This window comes from Adiantum capillus-veneris, chromosome 11 (genome assembly GCF_014529385.1).
Source record: "Adiantum capillus-veneris isolate H3 chromosome 11, ASM1452938v2, whole genome shotgun sequence".
NCBI lineage: Eukaryota > Viridiplantae > Streptophyta > Polypodiopsida > Polypodiales > Pteridaceae > Adiantum > Adiantum capillus-veneris.
In genome coordinates, this window is record NC_140941.1 from 68,244,032 (window position 1) to 68,255,418 (window position 11,387).

The window sequence follows — 11,387 nt, forward strand, 5'->3', positions numbered from 1 at the left end:
CATACCTAGTGATCTTACCTAGTGATCTTACCTAGGGATCTTATAGAGTATGCTGGTAAGCATAATATTCAGGGTTTAGCATTAATGTTATGCTGGTTAGCATGCCTAGGGATCTTTTAGATCATGTTGGCTAGCACAATATTCAAGGTTTAGCTTTATGAGTATGCTAGTTAGCATACCTAGTGATCCTATAGATTATGATGGCTAGCACATTATTTAGGATTTAACATTATGAGTATGCTAGTTAGCATACCTAGTGATCTTACCTAGGTATCTTACAGAGTATGCAAGTTAGCACAATATTCAAGGTTTAGCATTAATGGTATGCTAGTTAGCATGCCTAGGGATCTTACAGAGTATGCTGGTTAGAACAATACTCATGGTTTAGCTTTATGAGTATGCTAGTTAGCATGCCTAGTGATCTTAGAGAGTATGCTAGTTAGCACAATATTCAGGGTTTAGCATTCAAGGTATGCTGCTGGACAGAATCTAGTCCATGCTAATTAGCACAGTCAGGACATTGTCGATCCATGCTAGTTAGCATACCTCATATGCCAAACTACACACTAATCACCCTTGTTAGCACAGCTAGTATGCTAATAGCATTCAGGGTATGTAAAGATCTCCTACCATGTTTGTTGTGTAACGAAAATTAGAACTGTTTTTGCTAACTAGCATACACAGTATGTTAAGTAGCATCCAAGGCTTTGACATTTCCCATAATGAAGTGTTGAGTAGGGCTTTGGTCCCCTCTTGTATGAGTTGCAAGGCATCTTAGATGGAAGATCTCTTACCAGGTTTGTTGTGTAATGAAAATCAGAACTGTGTTTATGCTAACTAGCATACGCAGATTGCTAACTAGCATTCTGCTATTTGTGAACATGCTGGATGTATTTTGATCCATTCATCAGACTAAACATGCTGATCAATTGTGGTTATTGCAGGCCCAGCTCTTTCACCGATTGAAAGAAAAACATCCAGATTGCAAGATAGCAGTGCGATTGAAAGATAGATACACGTGCTACTATGAATACCATGTTAAAATGTCCTTTTTAAGGTATGCACTGAACCACATGTGCTCTCAAGATTTTGGGTTGCATGATACAGGTTGCAACTGTGTATGCAGTATCTGTGCCACAGACGATAACATTGGTAGGGGCTAGTTGGCTTCACATCACACGTTCAAGGTGTCACAAAGTTGTGGGAGTCTGTTCTTTGTCCAAAGCCAACAGATGTAGTTTTTCATATATAAAAGGGAATGCCTGATGGGAGCCTGTATGACACGTGGAGTGAGGAAGCTAGAATTATGTTGCTTAGAGACAGCAAAGCGAGGTAAGAGTATTGTTGTCAAAGTATTTGCATATGTAGAAGTAAAATACAATAATGGAAAGAGTGAAAGAAGAAAAGATCTAGTGCATAAAGATATGCACTTCTGGACGTTTCTTCACCTCCTGAAGACCCAAGCTAAAGATCTTCATCGCTCACAATTATGTAGCTCAATGGCAAGGACAATAGTTCAAAGACTGTCTACTTCAGTTTTCAGATGGTGTCTTGCCTTTCTCCTATCAGTGTTTTGGTGCCTTCCCACTGAGGACATTGGATTCAAGTACCTTCAGTTTTGGTGAGTCAGATAGCGAAGTGCAAACATGGTTAAGCTCAGTGATGCTTTGTTTCGGATGAATGATGCCATGCAAGGGTTGCAGTTGAATTGCCTATCAGAGTTTGACATGCATTGCCTGAGTTTCTATGCTCTAAAGAAACAACTTGAGCTTCTTGAGGATGTGGGTTTAGATGCAAAGCAAGAGAAATTCTTATTCATTGGCACTCTTCCAGGACTCTTGGGCATTGAGGTTGCTTGCACAGATTTATTGGGTGTGAAGAGCATTGTTCACTTCTTGAAGCAGAACAGATGCTTTAAGCATGTAGATCAGTCTTGTGCTTGTTTGTGGGCTACACATGAGAGCTCTTCTATTCCTTATGATGATTTAGTAGTGACGTTGAGGTTGAGTCACATGCTTATGATGAGGTTTTGTCTTTTGATGATGTAAACCTTCATGAGGAGTCATGTGCAAGCATTATCATGAAAGAGGATAGCATTGCGTACATGTATGACAAAGAGAGAAATGTTATAGCTTGTTTGGATCCATGCTTGGATAATTGTCGAGATGAGGGCTTGTCTAGCTCTATGTGCTGGAGCTATATGCCTTGGAATGATTTTTGTTGTGATGTAGAGAACATGCATACTAACGTTATGGATGGTGTTTTTTTTCCTCCATCTGGCGCGTTGTCACGATACCCAGATGAGTTGTGGGTACGTGGGCCCATTTGGGATGTTGAGATGGACAGCGATCACGTATGTGGCATTGTTGGTGGAACCAAAGTGCCTACAGGTGATTCTTTTGATTGTGATCAAAACATGGCATGTAGTCAAAGTGAGGATTATGGTACTTTTGTGGCTAATGATGATGATGATGGTTGGGGCTTTGATGAGCTTGTGATAGAAGACAATTTATCTATGGTTGGCTATGTCCAAAAGGCTCAAGAGAGGTTGCGAAACCTGAAAATTCAAAGAAAAGCCGAGAAAATGCAATATGTGCTAGAGAAAGCTCATAGTGTTGACGCTCTTGCTGAAGATTTTGAACTCTATGCAGGAAATAAAACCGAAGAACATATCATGGTTGATATGGACACAAGGGATTTGATGGATGCGAGTGATGGTAGGGAAATTATGAAAGCCAATATGAATGCAATGCTCGACAAGATGGTAGTAGTTCATACAAGGGGATGGTGCATGCTTTACCCATTTGACCCAAGTGGGTGTATATGATCAAGAATAATACTTTTGTATATACTGTACATATGGTGAGGCTAATATGCGTGAATAAAGTGATGCTGCCGTTGAGCATGAATGCCTCAGCAAGCTAGGGGGGTTGGCAAACTATGATAGGAGTTTTTTGGTTTGTAGTTTGCCTTCTCATGTATACATGGTGTGCTTTCTTTTTTCACTTTTGAGAGTGATATGGTTGCCTGTATAGTGTTGGACAATGCCAATTATTGATGTGTGCTCCTGGCTATGGTCTACTGCTAGCCGTTTGACCAAGTTTGCAAAGAATGGATGCACTTGAAGCTTGAGGCGACTGAGGGTCGAGCATCATTTAGGTCGTGATGAATAAGCCTACATCAGCAGGCTTCATTAGCATTGTGCACTGCTTGGGGTAGAGCCAATAAAGTAAACACTATGGTCTTGTCAAGTGAAGGGCTAGGGATAGTGAGATCCAACCCTTGGCTAAATGATTGGAAAGGAAGGAAAATCCGTTTTTTTTAAGGGGGTTGCCTGTAATAATAGAGGAATGGCCTGCACGTGAAGAAGGAGGCGCTGTCTGAGGAGGGGTGGCCAGCACGATATAGGCGAGAGGGGGGAGCAGGTAAGAAAGGGGAGTCGTAATTAGCAGGAGCCTCATCACGGAAGAGCAGAGCCGGGTTGCAGCTGGCACATACCTGGCCAGGGAGATTAAGGGGGCGTCGGCCCATGAGGGGAGGGCTGCAGAACCTGCAAGAAGAGGAGGGGCTCCACAGCGCTGTAGAAGCTTGAAGCTAGCCGCCATAGCGTGAGCAGGTAGAGAGGGGCTCTAGAGGCCAGTACACGCAGGTGAAGGGGGAAGCGCGCTACAGGAGCATAGATGGAGGCTCAGACAGAGAAGGGGCTGGCCAACAGCTGTGGAGGGAGCTCTATACAAAGGACAAAGAGCTGAGAGGATTGATAGTACTGTCTACAACAAGGAGTGCAACACAGGAGCTTATCTGCAACGAGCTCACATGAAAGCTGATCATCACGGGCCGCCATCGAGGAGAGGTGCGCGCAGCTAGCTAGCCACAAGGTGGGAGACGAGGAAGGCGAGCTTGAAGGGAAGCAGGCTCTCTAAAACGAGCTCAAGGTGACGCGATTCTGGTAAGGCCTAAGCGTGCATCTTGTATTTGCGAGTTCGACTGCAGTCGTATGGCGGTCCATGCCAAGAATGGTTAGCTAGGGGTGTTGCAGGGCCACTATGCAGCAAAGTAACCGACCAAGGGGTTTGTGCTTGGACTTTCAAGAGAGAGAAGGGGCATCGGGTGCCAAAAGTCCTAACGAAAGGAGGGACCGCGCCTCAGAGGTGTGGAGATTAAAGCTTTGAGGTGGCCAGCCGGTTGAAGCAAGAGAAAGCTTGCAAAGCGGAGCAGCAGTGGAGTTAAGCGGCCAAGGAAAAGCCATAAGTGGATGCACAGCATTAAAGAATGGGATAGCCGAATATCTACAAGAGCATCCATTGGGATTTTCATAAGAGCTAGGGATTAAACAAACTTGTGACGGCTCTCTCTCTCTCTGTGTGTGTATATATATATATATATATATACATATATATATATATATAGATATATATAAATTAATGGCACTCAGTTGAAGAGTAGCCACTAGATCAAGCCGGCTCTTCTTGAAGTTCCTTTCTGTGTTCGCCCACTGGCTCCATTTGAACATAGGTGTTATGAAGTCATCCGTGTGGTGTTTGAAAGGTTAGCTTTGGTACTCCGACTTGACAGAGAGGCGTAGCTATAGAGGTTTTGTGTCTTGGCTTTCTCCTATCAGCATGAATTCCATCCCACTTGCTGAGAAAGATATTAACTGCATCCTTATTGCGGTCTCGGTCTTCTCCTTTAATAATCGGTGGTTTGGTGTTTTTCAACAATTCATCCACCTCTTTTGCAGCGAGAGTATGCAACATATCAACATTTGGGCCTTGTCCTAGATTAGAAGGGCCTTGTCCTTGTGTAGCAACGTGGTTATGCATGTGCAAGTCAACAGAATTCTTGGATTGCTGATGCCTTAATTGATTTAATAATGTGGATAGTTTAATAACATTTTCATTTAAAGCTTTGAAATCTTCATCCATGACTGTCATCCGTGTCTGAAGTGAAGGAAATTCTTGAATATCGAGCAATTTGTAAGTATCATCACATGCTGTAGCGTCGTGGGTACTCTCCTTGAGAGGATCCGGCCATGGGCCATCATTGGTAGGATCAGGCGTACTTTGCTCAAAAACGAATGTCATATTGATATCCGACTCCATGGCGACACAGTGCGATGCAAGGAGTAGTCAGAAAAAATACCTAATATTGAGAGCACTCGCAAGTGTAATTAGCTTTGCTAATTTCGTCAAAATCGATAGTATCCCGATGGAAATTGATTTGAATTGTCCGCCATATATGAAATTCCACAAGTTCTTGATAGCCGAATCAATTAGACTTGAAAGCGTTAATTGATTTTACCAAATAATTGTACTGGAACTCCGTCGGAATGGTGTTCTTTAAATCTCTGAGTTCCTGCGTAATGCGCAGAGAATTTGGCTCGAAGTTTGTGCCGACCTCGTCGATGCGATGTCGCACCTCTCTGGCCTTGCCAAATCCGCAGGTGGAGTAAGGGGGTGAGGTACCCTACTATGGGTACCGTCCCTTATGGTTAAATTTTGGGTGTGGCCACTAATCCCCTAGGGGGTTGGGCGCCTGTAAGTGGGAAAAAAACGTCACACAGTCGGCTATGGCCGCTCAAAGCAGCACCCGGGTAAGCAACATCACCATGGCCGCCTCTGCGTTGAGGTAGGGGCTCCGGCCGAGTGACGTAAAACCCTCCCTCGTCCGGCGCACAACCGTAGAGCCCGCGAGTGGCAGTTTGTATGCAGGTCCGCCTCGGTGGCTCCTCCTTGCAAGGGGGATTTCCCACGGCGTGCTTGCCTTGTCGTCCTCCTCACACGAGGAGGGATGCTCCACGCCCCCTTGACCCTGACATGCAAAAAAGCATGCACAATTGTGTGGACCCCCTCCTCCACGGCTGTGCCTTTCCCAAAAAAGGAACCAATGTTAAACAAGGGGAACTAGAACCCAGGAGTCCACCACCCAACCACCCACTATATAGCATAGCCCCTAGCCCTTTGCCCTAGTTGGACTCCCTTTCCACACTGCTTAGTCTGGCCCTGCCCTTGTTTAGTCCGGCCTTGCCGGTGTCCTGACATGGGGCCTCACCGCTAGTGAGGACATGATCAGGGTGATGAGAGGGAGGCAGCGCCCTTGAAAGAGCGCCTTGTAGCGTGGGACAGAGAAGCAGAGAGCCTCAGGGTATGTCGCAACCTATCATCGCCTCGCACTTCAATGTTAGTTTCTCTCTCTCTCTCTCTCTCTCTCTCTCTCTCTTCTATTCTAAAATCCCTTTTTTTTCATTATCATTCTTATAAAAAACACTTGGCTTCCTCAATTTATACCAATGTTGTGTACACGTAGACATACCATAAATAGACAGATGGGTGGATTTGTCTATATGTAACAATAGAGAAAGGGAAAAGGAGAGAGAGGGGAGGGGGGGGGGGGGGGGGGGGGGGCTTTTTCATATTCTCTAATGTTTAAGGCATCTATGGACAAATATTGGCAAATGGAAGTCATGTCCGCCTACACACCCATGGCCGATTCTTAGATGCAAGCATCATGACCTTTGTTAGCTATATAAAATTGTAATATTCATACATTGGTCAAACTCACTTGGTTTCAAGGTGAAAACAATCGACGTAAGTATGAGTAACTGATTAGCTCGGTCTAGGAAAGTGTACACCATGGGGTGTAGGTTGCAATAGAGATGATGTCACAAGGGAATCAATACTTAATGGACCATTTTTAATGACAAAAAAACAGGGCTCAAGGATATTGAGGCATCGATCATTAAAAGCAAAATGAAAATTTATGTAGATGGAAAATTCTAGCAGTGCTTTTGCGCAAAACCACTAAGGTACCCCTTTTGCCAAAATGATCTAGGTCCCTCTGTATCAAGGTTGTTACTTCACAAAAGCGGCTGTATATTCCTTATTTACCCCTTCCTTGGGTGAACAATTGTAACCTTTTGTCCCTCTAATTAATGCAAACGCTTACTTGGTAAAAAAAGAAAATGCTAGCAGTTACTTTTTAGGGAAACAAAGAAATGAATGGTAAGAACTAATTACAACTAGAGGTTTCAATGATAATTAAAGAAACGGTAGGTAGGTACGTAGATATATATATATATATATAGTTTTCTATATATATATATATATATATATATAGAGAGAGAGAGAGAGAGAGAGAGAGAGAGAGAGAGAGCGAGAGAAATAGAAATAAGCAATTTCAAGAGGAGGACGAGGAGGCAGGGAGAGAGAGAGAGAGAGACTAGTGGCGATCTTATTTGGTTGGGAAGGAAAGACAGTGATGGGAGCTGAAGTCGGGAGGCTGCTCGTGCATATCAGGGCTAGCGCAAACGCCGTAGCGGGCACTCACCAGGTGCCAATACACACTGCCGCCAAGCCAGTGGCCCACGCCCTCCAGGTACTGGTCCACGTCTCGGCTCATCAGTCCCTCGCACGCCCGGATTTGCGCCATCAACCGCACGCACTCTGCATCGCAGGCCCCAATCATGCGGCACACCTCCCCAATGATCCCCTCCAGCGTCATCTCCCCCCGTGGTGCATGTACAGTACTGGCACTATATTAATCATGTCCCCCTCCATCGCCTCCTTCTTGAAGGACACCAGGTCGTTGACCCAGTACACGTGGTAAGCCGCGATACACTGCAGCGCCCGGATTAGCGGGTGTGCCAGCGCCTTTTTGTCAAGCTCGACCCCCACCACGAACACCACCGCAACCCCGCACGGCTGCCAGCCCCCGGACCTCGCCCTTATCTGTACATACGCCTGCAGCTCGGGCACCGTCATCCCTCCTGGCCTCGCCCTACATTCAATTTGCGGCCGGTTGCCATCCGCATATTCTTTCATCGTCTCCAACATGCGCTCTGGCTGCCTGCCAGCCTCCCGCATCTCTCTCCACCACTCCTCTGCCGTGACCACCATAGCCGACACCACCGCATTGCTACCCTTATAGACGGCTACGCCCGGCTCGACCCGGGCAGCAGCCATTGCCATTAAAAAGCTCAACCTTTTTTAAATCAACGGCGCGTGCTAGTGCCACGTAGGGCACTAGCGCTCGAAATTTAACCGCAGGTGCTTTTCCCCTGCAAACGCTGCCGAGAAGCTCTTCTGCAGCCGCCAGGTCGGCTCCCATCTCAGACGGGTCGTCCAGAATGTTATCAAACATGAAGAACCAGGCCATAAGCTTCAGAACCGGCTCCATGCGGCCGGGCATGATGCCATTGGGATAGGTCAGGACGGTGAGCAGGTCGAAACCGGATTTCATGAGCAAGTGTCCCTTGAAAGCCCCTCGGCCGCTGGCTGCGGAGGGCAGATGCGAGAAGCGGGCTAGCACCCATTCATCTGCCAGCTGCTTCAGCTGCTTGAAGTCACGGTGCTTCTTCCAGGGGAAGGAGCAGGGTATTGGCGGCAAGGTAATGCTTTCAAGGTCTGTGAGCAGCCCTTTCAACAGATTATTTTGTTGCGGCACCTCCTCCATCACTGATTATTTTGGCTCAAGTCTAGTCTCTCTTTCTCTGCGCACATGCATCCGAAACTGACCCGCAGCGTCCACAAAAGCTGATCTGGCTCCAAAGATTCCACCGCTACGGCTAATCCGTCAAAGTAGGACTCAGAACATAGTTACAAGGCCTTCCCACACTGAGTTTTGGAAAGGAATAAGAGCGCCTTCTCATAGGCACGAAAGGACTGCAGCTCTACGGAAGGGCCTTTTAAATGGGATGGCCCTTGAAAAATTAATTGGTGTGCCCATACAAAACAAGCGAACTGGCAAAAGAAGCTGTAGAGAGGGAGAAGGCACTGGTTGCAACCGAACAATCAAAAAACAGGGCTAAATATGGCTCGTGCAGTAGGTAGAGCGTTAAGATGAACTGGAGGTAGCCCGTTAAGCTGCGCAAATGCGATTGTAGAGGGTGGTTCAAGCACCCCCCAATTTAGAGGCACTTTTCGGTGCAATAGCGTTTTTGGATGGAGTATGGGGATGACGTTTCAACTCAGTTGCACTTTCAGGAGCAGTTTTATCAGGGCTATGAGAAGGCGCTCTAAGGGAACAGTTTCCATAAACTTTACATTTCTATGGCGAGTCTGAGTTTAAGACTCGCAACGTGCTAAACTGGACTAAGAAGTAATAAGTTTATTTTTAGCATAACCAAGCCTCTACCACTTGTTATACAAGTCAAATGACCAAAGCTGGCCTGAAAATAAGGTCACACTTTTGGTGGTGTTTAAGTCAAAATTTGGAGGCATAATTTGCTGATATCTACACCAACATTTGTAAAATTGTGCCCTTTTCTCAAAATTTAGCTGGGATTTTGCAAACTTAGCCAGTTAAATAAACAATAAAGCATGGTCTTTTGTGAACTTCTGTTGAAGACTAAGGAACCATATCAAGACACCTTGCTCACTCATCACAACACTTCATCTTTGGAGTGACAAGTCTCACATGGACAATGCTTGGTTTGTATTAAAAGAAGGGCCTTCACCATTTTATCGCTTAGAAGAAAGTGTTATTGGCACAAGTGCCACATTCGTAAGCGCATATTAGAACATTGATGGTTAGCGATCACCTTGACAATTTCAAAGCTAGCTAGTTGGCCTAGAGAAATTTTATGATATTTCTCAACAAGTTTCACTAGTTTCATTGTAAGACAAAGTTCTCATATTGACGCCAACAAAGGGGTGTAAAATTCCTGCTTGTAAATATCTGCTTCGATCTCTTCCTATTAGTACCATTGTTGATTGTTGATAAGCTAATTTAAAATTACCAGCATCGTCCATATCGGGGCCACATACCGATGCAGTTTACGAGACACACTCTTGAAACTTATATCGACAAGCATACCGATGTACGTTATAGAAGGTATTATCAAGGCCTTCTACTCTCACCATATGAGCAATGACCAAACTTGCAAAACTTTTTGGACTTACAATGGACTGATAGTTTCTATAGCAACAACATGTTGTTTCTATAGCAGCAACATGGCAATTACTACACAACAAATCCTAAGACATTTATCCTTGTACAAAATGAAATGTACATCTTTGCCAGAAGGTGATCACACGAGGAGTCATTACACCAAGGTATGCTCATAAAGCAGCAAAGCATGTTTTTCATCGACCTTCTTTGTAAGAATATTTGTTCGCATTTTATTTTTAGAATAGTTGTAAAATAATTGATTCTTTCCTCAACTCATGTCAAATATAATGATGATGTGCAACAATGTATTTTAACTTGTGATGTTGTACATATCTCTTTGTGGGGTAAATTTGGTGATCTCAATGTAGAGTACTAGAAGATATTGAATATTCAATGTCTAAAAAAAGCTACCACAACCAAACAAACTCCTCTGCTACCATGGACCATACCTTGCTTCAATTATAGATACAAGGACACATAGTTGCTTCCCACTTGTCTAAGAAATCAAAGAATACTTGACAAAGAAAAAAGTTTCAACAGATAGATCCCATATAATAATGGGAACTTTTCCATTCTTATTTGAATAACCAATGATATTTAACATATCAAAAGTAGGTGACTCTAGTTGACAAAAAAGATTGGGGATGTCACATGTAATACACGTACCTATCATGTGGGTTGAGAATAGAAGGATATTTCCTTACTCCAAAAAACATCACATTTTTATTTAAACAGGGAAATCATTTAAGAAAATTTTGCAAAAACATCGTAAAATAAATAGAAAAAGATTGTGTTATGATTATGGAAAATTCATAGATAAGGGAATTTCATGATATTATCATGTACACAACTGGCAAGAAAGTATTATGATACTTAACATTAGTAATTTCATAATAGTCTTTGGCAGTAGAAGGGGTTATTAAATTTCATTTTTTCTCACATTTTCGCATACAAAAGGGTATTGTAAAATGGAATTGGAAAAAAAATTACAAATTGAATAGCAAAAGTGTGTATCTTTAAGTCCAAAAATACACAGATAAGAAATTTTAAAAATAGTCCTTTCGTGCACGCGGTATATATACACAAGTTATATATAGTGAAACCCCGAGTATATACCCACTTAAATTTAAGAGGTGTACATTCTCGAGGGGTGCACTATGTAATCATGTCAATCTATAATAATGTGAGCTTGAAAGGAGGGGTTTTAGCATGTAAAAATATTAAGCAATTTAACAGAGATACATCAAAATAAGGGGTTTTTATATTCAATTTTGGAAAAAAAAACCTTAAAATAAGGGTCATTTTATTCATTTTTTTAATACCCCATGAAAGCACGTTATATAGGGGGGCACTGAACAATGAACCCCCCGAGTGTACATTTCAAAGGTCTGTAAGAACCCAACTATGTTTCAAGATAGAGAGTTGTGCTCAAGTGATATGTTCATAATTTTGAGGTGAAGATATGGTTTGCTTAAGAGTTTTTGGATCTTCAAACATAG

At 43.5% G+C, this 11,387-nt stretch overlaps 2 protein-coding genes across 2 annotated transcripts; one reads left to right on the plus strand and one right to left on the minus strand.

The window, feature by feature from the left end:
* The first annotated feature begins 2,080 nt into the window (after positions 1–2,080).
* On the plus strand, positions 2,081–2,827 carry LOC147447395 (uncharacterized). Its single transcript, XM_086523614.1, has one exon. It carries the CDS (start codon positions 2,081–2,083, stop codon positions 2,825–2,827), a length of 747 nt encoding a protein of 248 aa, XP_086379740.1.
* Positions 2,828–7,496: 4,669 nt separating this feature from the next.
* Positions 7,497–7,895, minus strand: LOC147447396 (alpha-muurolene synthase-like). Its single transcript, XM_086523615.1, has one exon. The coding sequence runs from the start codon at positions 7,893–7,895 to the stop codon at positions 7,497–7,499; it is 399 nt and encodes a 132-aa protein (XP_086379741.1).
* Positions 7,896–11,387: the final 3,492 nt, after the last annotated feature.